At 49.8% G+C, this 24,625-nt stretch overlaps 1 protein-coding gene across 1 annotated transcript in view; it reads left to right on the forward strand.

The window, feature by feature from the left end:
- The window catches only part of ARHGEF33 (Rho guanine nucleotide exchange factor 33), a 97,599-nt gene extending 73,918 nt beyond the window's left edge, over positions 1-23,681 (forward strand). The window contains exons 5-13 of the mRNA XM_019515878.1: positions 1,344-1,568; positions 4,560-4,689; positions 7,247-7,379; positions 12,044-12,127; positions 13,565-13,648; positions 16,505-16,653; positions 17,313-17,468; positions 19,459-20,212; positions 22,052-23,681. Coding sequence (XP_019371423.1) covers positions 1,344-1,568; positions 4,560-4,689; positions 7,247-7,379; positions 12,044-12,127; positions 13,565-13,648; positions 16,505-16,653; positions 17,313-17,468; positions 19,459-20,212; positions 22,052-22,189 — 1,853 coding nt within the window. The 3' untranslated portion in view covers positions 22,190-23,681. The remainder of the gene's footprint in view (positions 1-1,343; positions 1,569-4,559; positions 4,690-7,246; positions 7,380-12,043; positions 12,128-13,564; positions 13,649-16,504; positions 16,654-17,312; positions 17,469-19,458; positions 20,213-22,051) is intronic.
- The last annotated feature ends 944 nt before the right edge of the window (positions 23,682-24,625 follow it).

Below are 24,625 nucleotides of genomic sequence, written 5' to 3' on the forward strand. Positions count from 1 at the left end.
CACCACTTTCCCTGGCCAGTCCAGGCTCCCTGCACAGCTGCTCCCTGCAGGCCACAGCTGGAGTGGGTCAGGTGTGTGTCCGGGGCTCTCCCTGTGCCTGCATCAGCCAGGGAGAACAATGGCAGTGGGGGACAGATTCCTCCTTCCAGTGCCTGCTCCTGGCCAGTGGGGTGGAGTGGCAGGAAGCAGGTGCAGGAAGAGGAAACCCAACCACTGTTGCCACTGTTCCCTTCTGAGCCTGGCATACCACACAGCTGGTGCCTATGGCTGGAGCAGGGCAGGAGTGGCCCTGGGGTTTCCTCTGTGCCTGGGTCAGTTGCGGGCAGCAGCAATGGTGGCCGAAGGAGGCATGTGACTACACCTCTGCACCCTCTTGGATTTAGCCCTGAAAGTCTACTCCTGAGTGAACAATATCATGGGAGTCCAAATAGCTCTTCCCCCAGGTGGTCTGAGCACAAGATGTTATCCTGCAGGCTCCTGTACCTTTACAAATATAAAAGGGTATATAATGGCAACCAGAATGCAACAGGACAAACCAGGTACCTTGGGATGCATTCTCTGTCTTCAGTGTAGTAGATGCTTTCAGGAACATTTATGAAGAGTGCCTTCCATCTCATGAGTGGCATTTTATACTTGTGCTTCTGCCCTTGCATTGGTGCAAATCATGAACCTTTAACTGACTGAGAGCAGGTATAAAGTAGTGCTGTTCTGCAGAATCACAAATTCTGGGGCCATTTTCCCTGGTCCAAACTGCCCTGCAGAAAGGCCAATTTAGGTTTCATTCTTATGGGGAAAATATCTCCATTGTAATGTAGCTCTGAGGGAGGATGGATGGCATCCCTACCAATTTGGAGGGGACAGGCTTTACAATTATTACCCAACATTATTTCTAGAGGCAAGTTGGAAATTCCATGTCATGACAGATTTTGAGATTTCAGCATTTCCTTAGTTGTAATCAGGAATGAAGCCTAAAAATTTTGCAAAATCCAGGAAAAAAATTCTTTGGGGTCAGTTGTCCCTTTCCCCCCTTTTTTATCTGATGATATATTAACTCATAAAATGAAATATTTTAAAATGAAATGTAATTTCAACACAAAAAAGAAAGATATCATTCATGCCATGTTGAACTAGGACCTGTGCAATGCAGTTGGAACTTCTTCACCCCACTTTTTATCTCAAATGACATTTCAGTGAAATCTACATGACTGTGAAGGGGTTTTTGACATCAACAAAACTGATTGTAATGGTTTCACTGACGTTCTCCAGCCTAGTTCCACCTGGTTGTTTTTAATAGAGGCATTTTACAAAGATTGCAATGTCCTAATACAGCTTGTGATTTCTAGGAGTGACTAGTGCAAATGCTGAGACAGAAGAAAGCCTCAAACCTTCCTTGACAGCTGAGGCTCTTCCAAAGGGTCACCAAGGATCAACTGTGTGGAAACAGCCCAAGGACACTAAGGAATGGGGAGATGAATACATTTCCAAGGAGCAGCCAGAGAGAGGGAAGGAAATGAGCCAAAGCAGATACAGCTCAGCAGACAGCATCTTATGTGAAACTTCCTTTGCTGGTAAGGATAGAGGGTGGCTGGAGGGTGCACAGTTTGAGTGGGTTCAGAGGAAGCTATGTTAATCTGAAGCCAAATACATGACTGGAGGTGCCTCAGAGCAGGCCACAAGTTGTGAGCTTCTTTCTGATTTGGGAGCTATTCATAACTGCCCAACTGATTTATAGCCCCTTGAACAAGGCTCCCAGCAAAACCCCACAGCTGCCCCATGGGAGCTGATGCATTGTTGTTCTGAGGTCCAGCAGCTGTCAGTCATCCAGGGTCATGACTCGGGCTGCACAAAGACTCCAGACAGTGGCCCAAATCTGTTTGCCAGACTCCAAGGGAAACATGGCTCAGCCCTTTTCAATGTAAGGTTGCCTACCCACTTGCCTTCTAAAGGCCCTTTTTATTTGCTTTTAACCTTCTTCATTAGAGCCCAGAGTTCCCTAAAGGCCACATCTCTAGAGTCCTGCACTAAGGTCAAAACCATCTCCCTTCCTTGTGGCCCTATTCCTCAGCTCTTTATTTCATGGGAAAAATCCAAACAATTTCCCATGACCAGGGTAGCTGCCCTGGTTCCAATGGGGAGGGGAGAGGGGGGAGCAAAAAATGGCTGCGGCTGCCTAATCACATTGGTCAGGGTTAGGGTTAGGGTTAGGATTTTGTAAAGGGAAGTGTGAGAGCAGCAACCAGCACTGCAGGGTGGCTGCACCTCTCAATCCCAGGTCACCCACCTCCTGGGTGCGCAGATGCACCACAGATGCAGCAGCTGGGATCTTTTTTTTTTAAGTCACTCAGATAAGAATCTTACCTCCCTCCTCCCTTCCCTTCCCTTCCATGCTCAGCAACATGTCCCTCCACACTCTTCCCTCCCTTCTTCTTTCCCATTTTGCCCTTCCTCTGCCAGCCACTGCCAGTATCCCTGCTGTCCCAGCTGACCTGGGTGCAGGAGGGGAGGGGGCTCCAGAGATGTTCCTGTTTTTCTCCAGTGGGCTGCATATGGAGCCAGGTTCCACCAGAGACAGCAGCAGTGGCAGTGGTGATGGCAGCAGGTGGGTTTCCTTCCCTTGCATCTGCTTCCGGGGGAGGGAGGGAAAGATGTGCCACTGAGTGGGGAGGGGATGGAAAGAGTAGATTCTTACCTGATTTGGGGGCTTAAAAAAAGACCCCCAGCTGCTGCTCCTGCAACATTGTTGCCTGAAAGGAGCCACCACATCCCCTCTGGATCCTTCCCTGGTGCCAACGTTGTCAGTGGCAACTGGCCGTTGTCACTGCCTCTGTATGTAGCACCTGCCCCAGGTGCCCAGTCGCATCATTATGCCACTGCTTCTACTCAACATCTCCCCTGCCAGTCTCTCCTCCCTATATGGGAAAATTGGTTTATATAGGCTGCCCATTCTTTCCAGCAAGTCTTGTTTGTGAGACCTACCATTATCTGCAGTCCCAAGACTGAATCCTAGCATTTCCTTTGGCTTGAGAGAAGAATCTCAAGTCTCTGGTCCTGAGGAGAGACAGCTGTCTGGTTCTGCTTCCTTCCTGAAATGACTTCTACTTTCACAGGGGCTGAGTGAATTGTATTGAGGATTGTGCTTCTCCAGGCAACAGTCAGGTCGAGAGAACAGCTATAAAATCAAGGAGCTAGAATCTGATTCAGCCCTTGTATTAAGTTAGAGTAGCCTAAGGCTGCTCTGTCTAATGACCAGGGATCCTCGTTTTCTCTGATTTAAAAAAATCCCCAATTTTCAGTTAAAAAAGTAACCCCAAATTCATCTTTAAATGAAATACCACTAACATATATATATAGATCTCTTTCTCTCTCTCTATATAGATATAGATATAGATATAGATATATAGATATATATAGCTATATAGTGGTGTTTCATTTTAATCATGGAAAGATGTAGATATGGGGTTACTTTTTTAATAAAAAATTGGGAATTTTTTTAAATCAGAGAAAACCAGGATCCCTACTTATGACATTGGCTGGTAAGGGCCCTGAAGGGGTAGAGATGGCATAGAGATTTCCCCCACACTAAGGGAATCCCCAGCTCCCCTGCTAGGGCAACTTTACTGTATTTACCCAAATCCAAGATGACCTCAAATATAAGGCACCCCCCCAATAATTAGATTCTATGGATGAAAAATTATAAAACTGTTATAATTCCCTATATCCAGAATCTGCCCCCTTGCCTCTATCCCTCCCATCACTTGTTTCCCCAATGCCAAACCCTGTCACCACTTGCCCTCCCTCTGTGCATGCCCCCATGACCGTTTGCTCCCTTGCCACCTGCCTCCCCGCTTGAACCCTCCCCCTACCATCACTTACCCTATGTGGCAGCTCTGGCTCTGACTTGGGTCATGGAGCACACAGTAGCTCCAGCCCTGGCCCTGGCAAGGCAGCAGTGGTGTCTCTGGCTTGTCCCCATCCCTAGACAGGCAGCAGCAGTGGCAGCAGCTCCAGCCCCAAGTGGTGACTCTAGCTCTGGCCCTGGCTTCAGGACCAGTTCAAGGCCAGGGCTAGAGCCATAGCAGCTGCCTGCTCTGGGCTGGTACTCAAGCCCAAGATGAGATTTATTTTCCTGTATGTTGAATGGGGGGGGAAAAACTCATCTTGGATTCAAGTAAATACAGTGAGTGGTGCAGGCATTTGGAGTAGAGGTTGAGGATCTGGCCCTGAAACAGTATATTCAGTTAAAGGTTAATAGAATTATTATTTAGCAGTAAATCCTTTTTTTACATACTGATCACTCAAAAATCCTGAACATGCAATAGGTAAAATATTTGTTTTCAGATGTCCTTTGTGAACAGAGTATGGCTTACAAACGTGCGTGAAACATGTTGCAGTATCAGGGCTAGAACTTTGTGTTTCAGAAAGAATTCACATAAAAGAGAATCTCCATTAATTTTCCTCAGCTTTTTCTGTCCTAATCTAAGGACATCTTGTCCAGTCAAACATACCTGTTTTTCCTGTTGCTGTTGTTGTTTTTTAAAACTCAAACTTAATTGTTGAAGCCAAAAGACAGAACATTGCATTAGAGCTTTTGGAGTCTGAAAGGAAATATGTCATCAACCTGTCCCTGATCCTGAAGATCAAAGCCACGTTGCAAGGGCCAGATGTGAAGAGGAACACAAAAGAGAGAAGGTACGATACCCAGTATGGTTGGGCCTCTTTCTACTCTTACCACACCCACCTGGATTTGTCTTCTAGCCACACTGAACATAAGTTCTTAATGGGGTTTACAGTAGGATAATTTTAGCAGTTTTTGTGTGGTTAATGATCCTGCCCTCTCCTACCTCTTGTTTTTTCCTCCTCCAGACTCCCCTTTAGGTTCTCTGACCCCTACCACACTTCAGCCTCCCTCTGTGCCCAATCTCTGCGCTTCTCCTGAATTCCACATCTCCTGTCTGCTACAGCACCCTGTATTGGAGACATGGGAACAAAACTCTGTATGCCTCTCCACCTACTCCTCTTGGGCCATCCCCACTTCCCCAGTAGCTGGCTCCAGCATTAGGTACAGCCCATTAGAGACTGATGTCAAATATGTTATGTGGGGTCCCTCCCCTCACTGTCATTCTCCTTTCCACCTTCTACGTCTTATGGCTGTTTCCTGTTTGAATGCAGCAAGAACAAGGTGTCTTGGTTTCAAACTGAAATTCTTTGATTTCCAAGCTGAAAGTCTTAGATTGTTCCTCTAGGCAGAATATTTTAATAGCCCCCCCCCCCCCCAGCAAATAAACACACTTTGTTTTTAGGAAGGCAGAATGAAGAGAAGAAGGTGTTTCCAGAGTTATGGTCATATACATCAGAGACAGAGCCTAATTTTCAGCTCACTCACCTTCCCTTTCCTGCTCTGGCAAAAGCTACAGCTTTAACCCTTTCACAGCTGAACTGTCAGCAACTCTTGGCTGCTCAGCCACAAACTGAAACCATAGCTGCTGCTGGAGACTGGACTTCATGAGCAGAACTAGGATTCTAAAAAAAAGAGCTACAAAGACTGCAGGGTTGTGAAACAGGAGAAGAGAGACCAGGAGGAGTTAAAGCACAAATTTCTTCATCAAAATTGCTGAACAAAAGATAGCTTGATTAGTGGACAATTAAAAAGAAGTGTGGGCCATTAACACCTATTGAGTAAAAGCAATTAGCAGAAATCATGTAGATTATAATGAGCTATGAAGTCAATTGACTCCCTCAGCACTGATTGATTATAAATGCAACTGCTGCTAGTCTGGGCAGAAAATCAGCTTCTCAATTTAAGACATGCACCCCAACTTCAGGCAGCTAATTTGCTGGGGGGGTAAAGGTGCATGCAGTGTGTTAGCAAATATGATATTTCTCATTATCATCCTGGCTCATGATGAAATAAGTGTTAAAACCCTATAATTTCTAGCAAGGTGATAGTTCCAGCTTTTGAGCGGGTCTGCCTACCATGTTACTTACAAAGTGCACAGTGAATGAGGCGGTTTATGATCACATGCAGTCCAGTATTATAACGAGATAGCCAGAGGTTGTGGAACCTCCATACTTGGAAATTTCTAAAAGCAGGTTAGACAGACAGTGGGCTGGGGTGGTTTAGCCAGAGACAACCCTGCCTTGAGCAAGGGGTTGGAATAGATGACTTCAGGAAGCCCCTTCCAGCCCTGTTTTTCCACAGTTCTTCCAATGAATGGGCTTGGGAGCCTTTTTCCCAAACATCTCATACAGGTTTGCAGGTCAGGAGCTAAGTATGTTAGCTCAAATTATTAAAAAGGGTTAGGGTCATGCTGTCAGCCAAGGAGGGTCAAGGATTTCTAGCAATAGAGAATTACTGCAAGGAGGGTAAAACCATATAGGGGGGATCAGCAGGTGCTGGGGGAGTTAGGGGGGATCAGCAGGCACTGGGGGAGTCCCTGTTCCCCCGAGCGCCGCAAGGAGTGACCAGGAACAATGGTCACAAGCTGGCGGAGGGAAGGTTTAAGTTGGACATCAGGAGGCGCTACTTCACGGTCAGGGTGGCTAGAGTCTGGAACCAGCTTCCAAGTGAGGTGGTGCAGGCTCCCACCCTGGGGGGTTTTAAGAGGAGGTTGGATGACCACCTTACTGGGGTCATTTGACCCCAGTGCTCTTCCTGCCATGGCAGGGGGTCGGACTAGATGATCTGCTCAGGTCCCTTCCGACCCTAGAAACTATGAAACTATATCAAACACTGGGTTGCAAAGTTTGTGGGGCAGTGGCTGCCATATAAAATGAGTTTCCATAAGACCTGGCAAAATGACCTCCCACTCTGTCTCTGCTAGTCCTTAGGTACCAGCATAATGCACAGATTAATTATAGTAGTTTATAAAGTAAAGGGGCTGTTGTCATTCTTGCCTTTGCAGCAGCAGGATGTTGGCCACTGTGTTCGCCCTGCTTTACGTGTGGTAGGTTAGGATGTTGTGTCTTGTGGTTGTGTTGAGAATGACTGTGTAGTTTTGCTAACAGACTAGGCAAGGATTTGTATAGGATGGTTTGGATAGGGAGGATCTTGCCTCAGGCAGGGGGTTGGACTAGATGGCATCTGGAAGTCCCTTCCAGCCCTACTTTTCTGTGATAAAGCATAGGGGCAGTTGGTATGCCATTTGTCTGTGGATGCAAAGAGCAGTGCCTAGGAACTGGATTTCCTTTTCAGAAGCACGTTTGCACCTTTCTCTATGTAACTTTCTCTGATCTCTCCTCTGTCCAGTTTCTTCCCCAACTCCTTGCGATACCTGGTCCAGCAACACATAGACTTACTCCATGCACTGCAAGAGAGGGTTCTGAGCTGGCCCCGCCAGGGTGTCCTGGGGGACATATTCCTGAAGTTAACAAATGATGAGGTATGTTTTTGCTTATGACAGAACACATACCACCAAGGCATCATAACTGCTTTAGTTCCTTAACAGGTTCCCATGTGCAGGTCAAGCACAACTGCAGAATTTTTCCCTGAACAGAATTATGTTTTTGCATAACAGTTTTGAAGGAGTCCTCCCACCACGCTCTTGCTATATCAGGTCAAATGGTTGGTTTCATTAGAGTGTCTCCTTTTTCAGCAGCTCATTGACAAACAACTTCCTCTGGGAAGTAACTGTTCCACCCAGGGGGGTGAGATTTTTTTTTTGGAAAGATAAAACAAAACTGACTGTCATTCCTGAAGGAAATAAATTAAGTGCATTCCTCCCCACCTCCTCCAATCAGAGGTTTGACACACTAGATCAGTGTTTCTCAGCTGAGATACTGCAGCACCCCAAGACCCTCCCAAGAGTCCTGTGCAAGGAGGTAAAGGCACTGGTCTTTCCTCTCCTGCCTACTCCAGAGTCCTGTGGACAGGGGACACCCATGGCTATCCCCTTTCACCGTCCAGCAGCCCCTGCACCAGCAGTGTGAGCATTGTGCTGTGCTCTGGGTGGGCAGATGCATGGGTACAGAGCCACACTTTTCAGCCTGGTTCATCCCCTGGTGCACCCAGGGCCGTGGATGGGGCCATGGGAGCAGATGGCTCTGTACTCCAGTGTATGAATCCCTGGAGTAGCAGTAGTGGCTGTGCTTGACCCCTCAGGTACAGACTGGGGGAGATGAGGGGAAGGAGGGGAACTCCATCCCTAGCCTCATGTATTCTCTTCTCCTCCCCTCCTTGCCCCCCAGTACCCCATAGGTGCCATGTATGCAGCCCAGCCCTGCTGGCCGGGTGCGCATAGGCTGTCCATTTTGGCCCCAGGACTGGAGTTCATCAGGGATCACCCTGGGATAACTAAGGCCAGAAACTGGCCCTTTGGTGTCCAGTCCCCAGCAGTGACCTCAATCCATGTGTAGGGAGTCCAGATGCTGTGCTAGGAGCAGATGTGCATAGGGCCAGGCACAGTTGGTGGGGGGTGCAGCCCAAAGGGGTGACTGTTATACTAACATTACCTTTTGTATGATAAAATAATATAGTAATACAATGAATTAATTGCACTAATTAATAACATTAATACTATAATATTTATATTATACTATTCCTATTATATGTATATTAGTGTCTGAAATGAGGGGTACTGCTAAATTTTGCAGATTTGCAAAGAGTGCGAGTCTAAAAAAGCTGAGAACCCCTGCACTACACATACCTGAACACCAGCCAAACCTATTGCATTCATATCTGTTTTGCTCTTAAGTCATGTGCATCAGATGCTGTTATGCACTTGGGCTGTGGATTTTGCACCATCCTTGAGAGCCTGGGAAGAGTGGTTGTGAATAGGCCTGCAGTTGTGTTGCTCACAATTCCAAACTCTTTTCAGCCAGTGGTCTGCCCCAAAAGCTCTCTTCGGGCATTTATATAGGTGCTCTGGTAGTAGTGTGGTGGTACTTTAATTAGAGCTGCTCTAATTAAAGTACCTGAAGTGTCTTGTGTATCAGCATCCCCACACTAAGAAATGGTGGTGGGAGCGCTTTAACTAAAGTTCGTAGAACAAATTTTAGTTAAAGCACCCCCACCACCATTTCTCAGTGCAGGGACACTGATACACAAGATGCTGGAGTGGTAATTACCATGCTCCAGCAGGCTTAATTAATCGAGCAGACTTGAGTCTGCAGATTAATCGAGTCTGCTCTAATGCATTGTAATTACAGTGCATCAAAGCAGCCTCGCTGCTCGTGTAAAGGTTCCCTTTGGACTTACTCAAAGACCACGTCTCACGTCTCCTTGCCTTTTCTGCTGCCTGTCGTCTCTTCTGGCACTTCTCCCCAGAAGCATACTAGCACACTTTAACCAAAGCAATACACAGCCCCCTGCCTTTACATTCAGCCCCAGAAAAAACATTCTGACCACACAGATCTGCTCCTTGCCTGTGGCCTGTGTTCTGAGCGGTGAGTCCTGCATTTTTACCTCTTACTCTGAGAAAAAGCTTGCCTGCTTCAAATACGCCCCTGAACCAAGGACAGCTAGCACCACTCCCACTGTAAGGTTTCATCCAACTTCCACCACAGTAATGTAAATAAGAGCTTTGCCTTGCTTCTGTACTGAGCCCCAGATTGAATGTGCATGAGAGTGTGAAAATCATCTGCTTCTCACTTTGGCCCAGTCTGCAATGTCAGGTGAGGGGTGGTAGCCAGAGGCCTGGACAGTACATGTGTGGTAGGGTTGTCATGAAGACACAAAGGGCGCATCCAAATGTGCAGGCATGTGCAGTTTGTGGTGCTGCAAACCTCTTTGTGGCTCTGCAAATTGCACATGGCAAACATTAAAATGTGCCCTGTGCTGCAAATTTGCAGTGCAGGGCCAAAATTAACTACTGGGACTTTTTAGTAGCAAGAATCTCCAGCAGATTAAAAAGCAGCGCAAGGCATGTGCAACAAGCATGCACCTGCAGACAGAGGCTGGACCATGCAGAGCAATGTTCTGGATGTTGGCCAGGCCTCTGTGCTACCTGACCTGTGCCCCTGCCACTCTAGGCCACCAGATAAGACTGCTGGGGCCAGCGCTTGCGCTGGCCCCAACTTCCAGCTCTGCCTGGGTGAAAAGCTGGGAAGAGCTGGGCAAAGGCAGTTTGCCTGTTGTAGGACAATATGTCCCACAATGAAGCACATGTGCAGGATTGTGCGCTGCAGCAATTTGTGCCACTGCAGGCACATACCCCTTTATGTGTGGACATGGCCAGAGATGGGGTAGGAGGACATTGTGGTCTGGTGGGATCAGAATAGTGCCAAGAGCCAGGAGACTTGGATTCTCTTCTTTGTTCTGACTTTGACTTTCTCTGGGTATCTGGGCAAGTCCTTAACCTTCATGTGACTCCTTGCTGAGACCACTGTATCTGTGCTGTGTGATTGGTCTGCGTACGTCAGGGGTAAGCAATTATTTCGGCTGGCAGGCCACTTAACTAGTTTTGATGAGCTGTTGACTGGTGCACATGTAAAATATTCCAGAAGATGTCATTTTAGCAAAGTATAGATAAAAAATAAATTATATACTAAAAATCAAGAATCGACCATAACATATTTTATTTCAAAAACTAATTTTTGTTCAATTTATGTTTTTTTGAGTAGTATATATAGAGGCAATTACTTAATAGCTCAAAATAAAGTCTTGTTCATATATTATGGGTGTGGGTGGGGAGTCTGGGGGGGTGTTTGTGTGGCAGGGTATAGGTAGGTGGGTGGTGGGGTCTGCCCATGCACTAGGTCCCAGCAGCTGGCTAGGGGTGAGGGAAGGGAGAGGGGGCAGCAGAGCTCATCCAGGCAGTGCAATACAGATGCATTTTACCTCCACTTCCATCTGGCCCACAGCTGCCCCCATGGCACTCTGCCCCTTCAGCTTCTGCCTGGGGCAGCCCATGCCACACTGCCACCCAGCCCCAGCCAGCATGCACAGCTTCCTGGAGGGGCTGCTCCTACTAGTGCTGCTTGGGTGCTGCTTGGCTTCCCCCACATCCAGCAGCTCCTCCTCCTCCTCCTGCCCCTGCTGTACCACTCCAGGCCAGGGGGAAGCTGCAGCCTGGCAGCTCCTGCCCCAGCACATGGAGCTCCAGCTTCAACTCCAGCTCCTGGCTGCCCACAGGTGGCTGCTTGTGGGTGGAAGCTGGCAGGGAACAAGAGCTGGAGCCCCACACTCTGGGGCAGGAGCTGCCTGGCTGCAGCTTCCCCCCTGCCTGGGGCAGCACAGCAGGGGCAGGAGGAGGAGGAGCTGCTGGAGGGAGCTGAGCAATACCCAGACAGCGGCAGGAGCAGCCCCACTGGGAAGCTGTACATGCTGGCCGGGGCCAGGGCAGTGCCATTGGTGGACATGGGGTGGATGTGGCCAGGAGTGTGGTGCAGGGTGCCCTGCGTGGGAGTAAGTGGGGCTTGACCCCATGCAGAGTGCCATGGGACAGCCTTAGGCTGGGTACAATCAATTGATGGGCTGTATCCGGCCCATGAGCCATATTTTGCTTACACCTAGCACAGGCCAACAGAACTGTGCCATGTTATCAGCCATGGAAATGTTGGGCGCTCTCATAACCTCAGGCAAATGGGGTCCTGAGTGGGGTTCCAGCCCTAGTGACACCTCTCAGCAGCTCTCAGCCAGGCTACAAACAGGATGTCTCCCAGCATGGGTACAGCTCAGGTCCTGCCTGCAGCACCCAAGCAGACTCCTCCTGGTTGAGCTCCTGCCCTACGTAACCCAGGAGTGGTGTTAACATGATGACATGTAATTCTGTTCTAGGCTTTCTAGGAGGCTGAAGTGTGGGCGCAATGCCTTGCACACCCAGAGGCCTGGTCCATACCATGCTACAAATAACAGTTGTCACATGTAGCTGGATTTGCCATCCTCATGTCTGTCGCACATGGATAGGCCCTGTGTTACCATTATGCTTGATCAAACAGGCTTGTAGGCCTGTGTATGGACAGGAGCCTAACTTACCCAGCTGCTTTGCTTTTCCTTCATGTGCTCTTATCCTCCTACCTCTGCACCTCAGAGCCCACAGCAAACCCCTTTCTAAGTCACCATTCTGGCAAAACACTGAAGTTGAGCATTTCTACATCTGTTTCCCAGAACAATTTCTTGGACTACTACGTTGCGTACCTGAGGGACCTCCCCGAATGCATCTCGCTGATCCACGTGGTGATTCTGAAGGAGGTATGCACATTCTTACTGCCACAGTCACAGATGCATGAACCATCACACACACATTTATCACGGCCCATTGTGAGCCTGCAGTTAGCACCCATCCCTGACCTTAGAGAATAGCTGCTTGTCATGTCTGCTATTTATGGACTCCTAGAATTTTTTCTAGGAATTCAGGTTTCAAGATGGTAGTGAGATCCTAGCTCATTCTGGAGCAAGTTTTTGATGCCATTAAGCACAAGTCAGTGACTGCCTTTAGACCTCAGCAGCCAAAAGTGCGTTCCAAATTAACAGTCACAACACTAATTGTATCTTGGTTGCCTAGGGGAAATTCTCCATGTTTTCATCATTTGGTGCTCCTCCCCTAAACCCTCCCCTACACCCTCACTCTTTCTGCTTTGCTTATGGGTGACCCCACTTTGCAATATAAACTATCCTGCATCTGCCTGCCCACTGACATCCCCCCAGTTCCACCACTCACCAAAACAGATCCCATGGCATCGTCACCCTTTCCATAGTTTCCCTCCTGCCAAGTTTTTCCCACAACAGGCCTTCTTAACTAATTTGATTCTTCTGTTATCATCTGTTCCTGACTGACAACTTTCCTGATTGATTGGTTACTCTGAGTTATCAAAAGCAGCTGTCCAATGCCATCACTGTCATGCACATGAATGAAATCGTATCCTCAATGTCCTCAATGTCAAAAGGACTAATCAACTGGAAATCCTCGATGTCAACTGGACTAATATTGGCAAATAAACATTCCAGAAAATTCTCCTGTGTAGATCAGATTCTTGGGGAGGATGTAGGAAAATGGATACACCATTTTTTATGCCTCTTCACTGAGACAACAATGCTGCCAGACCCACTTTGCAATTGAAAGGGGTCTAACAATGTGAGTACCTCAATTGGCTCTAAGTACCCTGGTCTATCCCGAGCCAGATTTGCCTATCCTGACTCCTACTCGGGGCTCATCTATACAGGGATGCTCAGGAAAGTGAATCCAAACTAATTTTTAAAATGGACTGGTTAAAACACATTAAATCCCTGTGTGGCCATGCTTATTCAGATTTAAAGTTAAAGTCACTTTACTTCTGAATAAGAGTATGTACAGGGACATAATGCATGTTAGCTAATCCACTTCAAATCCACACCTTTAGATCACTTGGATTAACCATCCTGAATGTCTCTGTGTAGGTAAGTAGTACCTTACATCTCAGGTAATGGCATACAGATCTGTGGAACTACATGTATACGTGACTGTTGTCAGTGGGAGGAAAGAGTTTACATACTGGGATTATCATCATGCAGTATTGCCCTTCACTTAGCATGTAGGTGTGGACTGCAGTAACTGCTTCCTGTACAACATTAAATAAATACCAAAAGCTGCTGGGAAACTCACCTACTTTCCATGCTGTAGTAACTCTAAACCTTCTTTTTCCAACTCAGGTGGAAGAAGAAATTAAGTCTGATCTCTACATACTCTTCTTTCATATAGTCCAGCGTATCCCTGAATATCTTATTCACTTACAGGTAAGACTTCTTGATAAGCATATTCTCGGTCTTGGCCTTGCACACTGTAAGGATAACACTTGGCATCAATGCTGAATCTGATGTTGCCTAACCCAGAGGAGGACACTGGGACCTACCCAGTGCTGGGCCATCTGGCCAAACTTATGGGCCCTTTCCTGGCCTGGAAGCCATGGAAATGGAAGCCATCATCAGGACTGATGACTTCCTCAGACTCTCATATGAATTTGCCCACCCTGGGCCAGCCTTTGTAGCCGGGAAAATGCACAGCTCCAATGTCCTCCCAGTGAGAGAGCCAGGCAAGCACAAGTTTGTGGGGACTGTGCAGGTGGCTGGAGCTGGGCCCGCAGGAGAGAACAGCTGGTCACCTGCAACTGAGTAGCTGCCAACAGCATGGCCTAGTGCCTTAGCATGAACCTGGAAGGAAAGGTCCCCTGGAGAGAGCAGGTTGAGAAGCAGGGCTTCCAGCTTATGGGAAATGTCACTTTGTCAAAATTTGGTGAAATCATTATCAGATAATAACCATCCCCCCTCCCCCCCCACCCCCAGCCATTCTCAGCATTTCTTGTGGACTTGAGTCTCCCTGGCCAGTGCTCAGTACAGACAGCCTCAGAGCTGCTTTGAGCCCTTTCCAGTACATCCAGGCTTTCACAGCCAGAGGTGTAGCAAGGCAACTCTGCTGCTTGGGTAGTGGGTCTGCACAGAGCAATGCCAGTTCCAGTACTATGTTACCAGCCACAGTGGTGTGGCCAGCTGTGATGGTGGCTATTGTTGCACTCCTCTCCTCCCTCAAAGATGGCACTTAGAGCTGCCCCAGTCACTCCCCCTACCCCACTGTTCACTGCCTTGGGTTCAGTGAAAGACTGTCAAACCTGAGGTGCTAGACATGAAACATTTTAAGCTCAACAAACTGCTATTCCCTGGTGAAACTGCTCAGAGGGTAAATTTCTGCCCAGCTCTTGCCCTCTGCTTCAATCATAGCTGTAGCATGAGCACCTATCCGAGGTTCTCAATCTGCAGAGCAGGGTGTTGTTACCCTGCACTTGCGGTGATATTGTGTCTAGTGGTTTGTGTTTCATGGAATCACAGCAGACAGGGTGGCAGGGCACATAACCAACCCCCCAGTCCCAAGACCTGATCAACCATACCTGGCAGCTGCTCCTCCAGCTCTGGGGGTCCCACCACCTCCCTTAGTCCCCTGCTGCAGTGCTTAGCTGTCCTTCAGCTAGAAAGTTTTTTCTAACGTCCAACCTCTATCTACCTTGTTGCAACATCAGCCCAGCTGTCCCCTAGGCATCCGTATAGAACTGCTAGAAGCTAGAGAGCTGGGGAGAGACAGAGAGAGGGGGGAAGAATGGACAACAGGGGAGAAGGCAGAAGGGCACCACTACTAAGGCGGGACATTCCCCACCCCTACCCTACAGCTTGCTACTGTGGACATCCTTTCCTCTGAGCTGTGGGACAAAGGGCAGCGCCTTTCCATGTGCAATATTTAACATTGTCCCCAGCTCTGGATCAGGTTGTGACACAGCCTATGTGCCCACAGAAAGGGCAAGAGGTACCTGTGCACCACTAGGCAAGCTACACAGGCCTCACATTCAGGCACACAGGAGCAAGGAAGCCACTTGCCCACTTGCTATTTAAAAAGGGGCAGGTGAGAATAGAAAGACCAGCCCATCCAAATGTTCTGGGCTGGCCCTGAATTTCAGGATTACATCCCAGTGTCCCCAGAGAGTCCCTTCAGAGGTCAGAAAAAAAATGTCCTCAGTTGGCTTCCTGAGGTTGGTTTCTGGTTCAAAGTTAGCTGCTTTACCTCAAAGTTGGCTGTGGAAAAATGGACAGGGCCTAGCCTCCTCCCCCGCATCCCCATGCTGCTGCTCACAGTGTGGAGAGTACTACAGTAACTTGGGACAGGCATAGCAAGACAGGACCAGGACTGTGTCTCAGAAGTGTAGATCCTGGGAGAACAGCTCACAGGGCACCCTACGCTTGGGGCCAGGCCAAAGAGCACAGTTGAGTCCCCTGGACCCTGTAGTGAGGTAACACAGGAGAAAGCATTTTGCCCTCTTGTTCATGAGAGTGGACACAGCCCAGAGGGGAGGGAGTGGGCACCCAAACAAGAGCACATGCAGAGAAACCTCTGTAAAAGCAGAAGCACAGAGAGCTGGGCTCCAGGTCTCTTGCCACAAGGGGCTTTGTCTGGGGGAGGCATGTTCAACCCCATGCTCATCCTGCACACTGCAGCATGATCACAGCAAAGGTGATTCGGGACCTGGGGCTTGAGACAGCCCTTGTGGCTGACTCATCATTAACTAAATGTTTCAGATGAGGTAAGCTCCAAGGGAGAGTAGCAAGAACAGTGTCCTACTAGGGCCAAGTTGGGGGTTGCATGGTGTTGGTTACCCATGCATTACACTAGCACATGAGGGCTTGGCTGCACCTTAGCAGTGGGAGGCCTCAATGAGGCCAGGGCTGACTGTACCCTCCCTAGCTACTATCTGCTGATGAGCTCCAGACTGGGGAGCATGCCACTGGGAGACCAAGGGCTCAAGAGCAGGTGCACAGGGATGAGCTTGAAGCAGCCTCATTGACCTGTTCCCAGGTATAGAACCGTGTCAGTGGGTGTGGGGAAATGGGGTATGCTCAGCCCTTCCCTCACCAAGATCTATCACTGGAGCAGTGTAGATGAGCCCTTGAGGGCCCAGCCCTTAATTAACTGGGCCTATCACACCTCCAGCCCCAGAATCCCCATGGTACATAGGCAGAGCCATGGCGGACCTGGCTGATCCTAAGAGTGAGCCCAGAGCCATGGCAGAGCATTTATGCCACTCACACCACTGACTCTCCTCTGTGCCCCAGAACGTCTTGAAGTTCACAGAGCAAGAGCACCCTGATTACTACCTGCTCCTAGTGTGCGTGCAGCGTCTTCGGGTCTTCATCTCACACTACAGCCTCCTCTTCCAGTGCAATGAAGACCTGCTCATCCAGAAGCGGAAGAAGCTCAAGAAGTAAGTCTGGGCCCTGGATGTGTCCTTGCACTCCCCAGGAAGATGCAGGGCCCAGTTCTAGGTGGGGGCCTTTGCACCATTGGGGAACACTCTCATGCTCACTTCTTCCACTTGGAGCAGCCACTTTCGGGCAGTTCTAAGAAGGAAAGGGAGCTCCTTTGTTTTGTTGATTCTTTGTTCTCAGAGGCCTGGTCTGCACTAGAAAAATCTGCTGCCAATGGCAGAAGTCAGATAGAGACAAGCATTCAGCAAGGCAGGAGGAAGATGTGTGTGGAGCAGGCTTTAGCCACTGCCTGCTGATTTGGCATGACAAATGCCCTGAGGACCTCACAAGTTAAATGGACAAAGCACAGGGAGTAGCATCATCCTTGTGTCATAGATGGGGAGTGGAGACACAGAATAACGTGCGCAGTCACACATGGAGTTGGTGGTAGAGCCAGCAAGCAATCCCTGGTAGCCTGCATCCTAAATCAGGGCCTTGCACACAAATCCATCCTCCCTTGCAAGACTGAGCCCGAAGTGAGCCAACCCTGGAGTAGTAGCCTGCGATGGGGCAGTGCTCTTTAAAAATGTGCCGCTGGCTCAGCTCTGGTGGGGCTCACTTGCTTGCCCATTCCCTGCCTCCTCCCTTTAATGGCGATGAATTTCCATTCCCCTAGGTCGTCCTTGGTTAAGTTATACAAAGGTCTGGCTTCCAGCGCTAGCCAGGAAGTATCTCCGACGCCCAGCGCCACATCTCTCCGGGACAGCGGGATCCACTCCGAAGAGGCCATGCAGCCGTTCCCACCCACCCCCTCGGCGAGCACAACAGCCCCGTAAGCCTACTGCCAGACTGGGATGGCCAGCGATGTAGATTGCAGCATATCTCCTGCTGCACACAGTCCCACTGGGTTAGGGCAGCAACCGATTGTCACCAGAAAGGGCTGTACCTGCACCAGGAGCCTGGCTGCCCTGGTGCCTGCCTTCAGGGAGGAATCTGGCACCTTTGTGCCATGTGACAAAGGTTGCCATGTTTTCTTAATGGCAGTTATTGGGGGCACAGGATAGTGGGTCTGAGTGGGAGGTTCTCTTTATGCAGCACTCAGAGATGGGGGCAGCATGTAATGCCATGATTGCATGTGAATTCTGACATGCTGATTGGCTAACAATGGCTGTCAAGAATCAAGAAGGGTTTACATAGTCTGTAGTTGGGAAATTGCAGGCCATTTGGGGAGCAGAGGCTATTGGAAGGACTGGTCAAATGGTGGGGAAATACAGTTCACTCTGGTCTAGTTAGGGAGCTTGTAATCTAGTGGTGTCTCTCCAAAAGGCCTGTGGTTCAGATGGCAGCTCTGAGCTGGACATAGGAGTCCCTGGGCATAGTCCTCTGGTCTGGTCTAAATGATCCCTTTGGGCCTTCTGGGCTCATATCTATTGTATGGATGAAAACATGGTGAATTTTATTCCCTGGGTTTGGAACAGCAGTGATTTTTCATTTATTGGAAATGTTTTGTAATTTTTTTTATAGAAAATGTTTGGGTTTTTCCACAAAAAATGTGCAGCTGTCTTCTTTGAGTTCTAGCCAGGTGGGTTGGGAACCTAAGTAGTAGGAGTCCCTCTGGAAGACCCAAGCTGATGAATGGGTTAGCTGTGCTGGCTGCTGATTGAGTGCTGGATGTTCAAGATCTGCTTGGGGTCAGTACCAAGCCTTATGCAAAGGCAAAAAATTGCCAGGGATAGATTTGTGGCATTTCAAAATCCCTCACTGGGTGCTTGTGCTGTTACTTAACCTCAAAAGCTGGCTGTGGCCCAGCAAGTGCAGTGGTTTCAGCAGATGCACATAATGGGGCCATGTGGGCAGCCCCAGCAGAGGAAAAAATTGCACATACTTGAAAGTTGAACGTACCCTCAGATCACCGGAATCTCCTCTGTGCTGCAGAGTTTGGCCACCAGATGTTGCCTTTGGTCTCCAGTGGTCTGCATATGACCATGCACAAATATGGCAGAATCTGGCAAGCCCCAGCTTTCCCATGGCTTGAACAAAGAAACATGAGGCCTCAGGCGCCACAGAGTCACATCAGCATGATGCCAGCATGGACATGCTCCAACAATGGAGTGCTGTAGGGGCTGTTGGCCAATGAGAGGTCTGGCAGAGAGTGTTTCTAGTGCAGACCAGGCCTCTACCCCATTGTGTTTGCCTATGTATGTGTGCTTGAAGGAGCTACCCCTTCCAGCTAGGTGGGGGAGCCAGTTACTATCCTATTAACACTATGCAAGCTCTCTTTTGTCCTGTCCCATGAGTTAGGGGCAGGCAGAGCTGGGCAGGGTCTGAGGCTGCTTTCCTGTCCCTGCCTCCATCCACCCATGAGGTGTTGATCAGGGCCATTACAATGCACCTTCTGCAAGAGGGACCCCACTCATTCTGCATAGCAAGGGGCTTTTCCACAGCTCTCCAGTGGAGCAAGGGCCAGGATGGGCTCATCCCCCACGTGCACAATCCTGGATGCCCTTGAAAAGAAAGGGAGGGAGTGAGATAGAGAGGTGCCCAGAATGACTGTGCAGGGAGATGCAGCACTGGAAAGGTGGTAGTGATCTAATGACATGAGCAGGGATCACTGGGTTTGATCCTTGTTGGGTGTGTCCATTACCATTACAATGGGGATTCCCATCCTGGTAACCTGGGTGCATCAGTTTCTCCTGCTGTGCCCCCTATGCCCTGCATTTGAGGGTGAAGACAACATGGGAGGGGCTGGGCTGGGCTGGGCCTGCCAGGATGCTTATACTTCATAGTATTTCTTCCTCCTCCTCCTCCTCCTCCTCCCCAAGGCATCTGATGCCACAGATGAAGAAGCCCCAGCACACCATGATGGAGAACATCTCAGCTGTAAAGCCCCCCGAGTGGGAAGTGGAAGGCAGAAAACATGAGAGACCCGAGAATCTCCTGGCCACCTCACAGTTCACAGAGCAGGAGCTTAAGGCCCTCACTGCCACCCTACAAGCCATCCCAGAGATGGAGTACGAAACACCCCCAACTGAGCCCATGGCAAATGTTGAACGACCTGCCAGGACCTCTGCTGAGCTGCTGCAGGAGGCCCGCAGCTTCATGCCAAGCTATGAGGAGTTTGACTACGGGGGGGAAGTGTTCACTCTGCCAGGGCCCTATGAAGATGAGACCTTCCAAAACGTTGCCCTATTTGAGAACTGCTCCCCAGCCTCCTCTGAGTCCAGCTTGGACATTTGCTTTCTGAGGCCAGTGAACTTCACAGTGGAACCGGAGAGGACCGAGCACACAGTGCAGCCACTACCCAAGAACTGTGCTCCTGTCAGCAGCAGCACATACAAGCGTGAAGCATTTCACAGCAAAGGCAAGCAGCTGAGCAGGTCTCTGAAGGAGCTGCCTCGGAGTGCGGAGGGCGTGAGTACAAGGCTGTACAGTACCAGGAGCAGCAGTGGTAGTCGGCTGCAGCAGAAGCCGGAGAGAAGTGTGCAGCCTCATGTGATAACCGCTTCATCTAGGAGCTCCCAGAGGAGCTACTTCCCCCCACAGAGAGGACCGGGTGAAAAGCAGAGCTTCTTGGAAGTAAGGAGGCTAAAGTGAAAAGCAAAATGCTGCCGCAGCAGCAGAAGCTGGGATGCAGCTAGGGGAGCACAAGCCAAACTAGCTTTCAGATTTCTATGGGCAAAGCCTGTTCCTGCACACGCAAAGTGCACCACACCCCACATGCACACAGAGGCCAGTTTGTAAGGCAGCCGCCATGGGTCCAGGGTAGGCATTTTGATGGGTTCAGGCTTGGAGGCCACCTTAGCAAATGGATCCCTCCCTGGGCCTCTCACTGTCATTGCCCCAGTCCCTGTTGCCGAAATGCCACACTCCACCTTCCTCCCCATGCTTGGCACTTCATGTAGCAAGCACCTGGCTCAAGCCGTGTTGGTTATAATGGAAAAAAGCCCTTGAACAAAAGGGCAGCACCCCAGTAACTGGCTTGTGCTGCAGGAGCAAGTGAAAGCCAATGCTGCTGGGGCCAGATCATCAGCTGGTGTCAACCAGTGTAGCTCCATCTGGACTCAGCCCATTGGCACCAATAATCAACCTTGTCCCCAGGCTATGCCTTGTCTGGCATTGGATTCATGTTTTTTGTATGAATGTGGCAAGGGCAAACCTTCTCTATCTATAGCAGAAGCCCTGTGCCAGCCTGGGCAATGGTCTTATCTGAGACAGGTGCCACTCCTAACCCTGCTGGCACAGGGAGGCCCTTCCTGCCCTGAGGGTCACAGGAAGGACGCTGGCTGTTTGCACTGCCTAACTGTGGGAGGATCTGCCAGGCAGTGGCGACTTCAGCCACCCAACCATAATGATGAACAGGGAGTGGACTGAGCAGCAATGACTGAGCTACTGCCCCCAGGTCCTGTTGGCAGAAACCAGCAGGGGTTGGGGAGGAGCAACCAGAGAGAGCTCTGGGCAGTGGGATCCAGAGAGAAAGGGTAGCATAGGAACACAGAAAGACAAGGCTACAAAACAGATGAGGAGGAGAACTGAGAGCATGAGTCAGGGTTGGGAGCCTGCTGTGGCACACAGAGAGGGGGAGCTTTCAGGAAAGCAAAGGAAACTGTCTGAAAAGGAGGGCATAGCATCAGGAAGCAAATGCCTACCCCCACAGCATATCTACACAGGAAAGTCAACCCCAATAACTCATGTGAAGTTGCTCCAGATCAGCTCCTGCACTTCAAACGCTCGCCTGGCTTCATCTCAGAACAGCTTCCCCTTGCAAACAAGCCCCCTGCAGTGGAAGGCTCCCAGACAACTCATGTGAGCAAAACTGGGGCAAAAGAGGTGCATCCATGGCAGCTGGGCAAAAGACCTCCCACTGACACATGCACAGAAGTGTCCCTGTGTCAGTGAAAGCTGGCCACCACCCTGCCCTGCCCTGCTGCTTTACCTGTGGTAGAGCCAGCAGCACCCACCATCTCCAGTACAAGGAGGGACCTCCTTCCAGCACCCTGAGCTTGCTGGAGGCAGGCTCCTCCCCCTGTGCAAAGAGGCAGAGATGGAGGGGGCTGATCCTGCCTCCTCCCTTAACTAGGTTTCATGTTGTGAGCAAAAGGATTCAGAGTTTTTTGGCTTGGCAAGGCCTCTCCAAAGGGCGCATGGTGAGCAGGGCCACAGTCACCCCCCAGCAGTGGCCTGAATTTATCATGACACCAAACCACATAACTCATCCTTGCTCTCCCCTGCCCTGGCCTCTCAGGTACCTGCACTCCCTGGTGATGAGGCCTAAGTCCCAGGGCAGTCTGTATGGACGCCTTGGCCTCACTTTGCCTCCCACCAGGGCAGACTGGCCCCCTCCACATCCCCCAATGCAGGGAGCATGGCGAGGGCACGAGGTTATGGACGCTGGTTAAATTGTCTTTTCCCTTTTAGGAGCTCCATGCAGAAGACAACACCAGGTTCTGCCAGAAGGATGACAATGAACAAACATCCTTCAGTGACCACAACCCGAGGCACGAGCCCAAAGGGGGCTTCCGGAGCTCCTTCCGCAAGCTCTTCAAAAAGAAATGAGCGCAATGAGAGAGGTGGGCAGCCAGCCAGCCAAGTGCTCCAGCCCTGCCTGGGGCTGTGGGGTTGGAGGCAGACAATGCCCCCTCAGGGTGCAGCTGCCAAGTTAATGGCTCACACAGTAAAAAGAGTTGGGGGAGGAGGGGGAAGACATTCATCTCTGCTCAGTGCAGTGGTGAGGGGTGCTGTAGTGGCAGACAGAGAAATTGTAGGTTGGTGATGATAGGAACACACAAAGCCTTCATCTGAACCTCAGAGCAAACTTCCCTCCAGGTTTGGGAAGCGTTGGCAAATACCCACTCCACCCACTGCAGTAGGAGTCACATTTCTTTGCCCCTCAGCCCCTCCACATGTCACCTGGGCCCAACACTAAAGTGGACTTGCACATGAGAGAAGCTGCATTTATGAGACCCTCAGCCTGACCAGAAGCCAGACATACCAAACATGTCAAAAAAAGAAAAAGAGAAGGATGTCTCCCTGCAGGGTCCCCTGCCCAGTTGCGCAGGGCAGAGCCAACCCCACAACCACAGGTTGGGCCTTGGCTCTTTTGGCAAAGGCCCCCCAACTGTTTTGGCTGTCCTGGGAAGTTCTGCTGTCACTTTCCTTTTGCCTGTTTCCCTTTGCCTGTTTCAAGCTGTATGAACAACTGCTCTTGCTGCCACGTGACAGAGTTGATGCTAGTTCTTGTAGGATGGTGCCACCTTCTGACCCTCGCTTGGATCAGGGAGCCACAGTGCTAGGCACTTGTGACATGAGCAGTCTACCGTCCCCTTTGTGTACTGAGCAGGTGGCTCAAAGCAGAGACTGTTTCTTCATCTGTGTCTATACAGCACCTGGTGCAAGGGTGGGGGAGTGGAGTGGGCTGATCATGTTGGAGGCCTCTAGGTGCTACTATAATGTTTGTTACTAATAACTATTACTTTTTGCATGAAGCCGCCTTGCTGTACCGGGCATGTGCTATAGATTGCTTGGAATAATCAGTTAACTCTGAATGCATTACAAGCATTTCTGTTACCACTTTTTTCTTCTGATTGTATTGGCAAGGATTTTTTTTTTTTGCCATAACAAAGCCACAATTTTTTTCACCGTGATATTGCTGTGAAAACACTCCCGCTTAGTAATGCTGATAACATAGACCAGTAACATATATCCTTTAGTTAAAAAAAAGAAAAGAAATGGAAGGAAATTAAATGCATCTTTCCTGTACCCTACATGTTTGGCAGTAAGAGCAGTTGTTTCCATGGGGCTGCAACACTGGAAGCAGTGTACGTATTACCTTGGTGTTACTGCAGTGCCTATGATACTCACAGAGTGCATTTACATGAGATGTTTACTATGCAGTTGACTAATTAACTGTGCAGTAAATGTCTTGGTGTCTACATGTGCGGCCCTATTAGGGCAAATGAAACTAATGAACTCCACAGCAGGGAAGGACATGTAAAATACAAGTCCTACCCTGCTATGGAGTTTTTTGTGCACAGCAGTGCACATGTAGACGTTGCCCTGGCTGGCTGAGGCACAGGGTACTTCAGTGTGGAGCTAGCCAGCAGGCAGCCCCCAGGCTGAAGCACCCTCATGCCTCAGTCACCCCTCTGCAGCACATGGAGCCTGGTCTGAGCAGCCTGGGTGGGCAAGGGACCTGGTGGGGGGAGGGTGGTCAACCTGCCAACTCAGGGCTACTCCAACTGGGCTCCACATGCTGTGGAGTGGCTGGCTCAGACACAAGGGTGCTTCAGCACAGGGGCTACTTGCTGGTTAGCCCCACACTGAAGCACCCTCATGCCTCAGCCAGCCCCCCTGCAGCATATGGAACCTGGTTGGAGCAGCCCCGGGCTGGCAGGCTGACCCCTCCAGGTCCACTGCTCCAACCAGGCTCCACAGGCTGTGCCCAAATAAACTCTAGAGCAATATGCTCCAAAGTTTATGCATGTGCATTAATTGTATGTGCAGATGTGCACACAGAGACTGTCTTGGGTGCTGTGCAGGCACTGTGTTAAGGATGGCTGTCATCTTTAAAAGTACTCACAGTCCATCTAGATACAGGGTGAAGGCAGAAGCACAGCATACAGAGCTCCCTGACCACTGGGCTCCATGAGTCCATGAACGGGTTAGACCAAGGTTGAGTCTGAGCAGGATACTGAGTTCCATGCTATAGTTACAGATGTCCCTGCAGCTTGGTCAGGTCATGTGTTCTGTCCAGGTACTGGTGGTGTGCGTGTGGGCCTCACTGCATGCTTTGAATGGAATTTGGATGTGGGGGGAGGGAGTCTCCTCCTGAGACTCCAACTTGCTTGTGAGTTTTCCCTCTAAACTTTCTAATAAAGCCCTCTGAACCACACCCTCCCTCCTCTTCAGTCCAGCAGTACAATTGATAAATCCATGCCTCAGGCTCCTGCTGTTGCTCATGCCCGGCTCAAAAATTTGCCCATTTCAATCATG

The sequence above is a fragment of the Gavialis gangeticus genome, unplaced genomic scaffold (assembly GCF_001723915.1).
Source record: "Gavialis gangeticus isolate Ggan-Ray unplaced genomic scaffold, GavGan_comp1, whole genome shotgun sequence".
Taxonomy (NCBI): domain Eukaryota; kingdom Metazoa; phylum Chordata; order Crocodylia; family Gavialidae; genus Gavialis; species Gavialis gangeticus.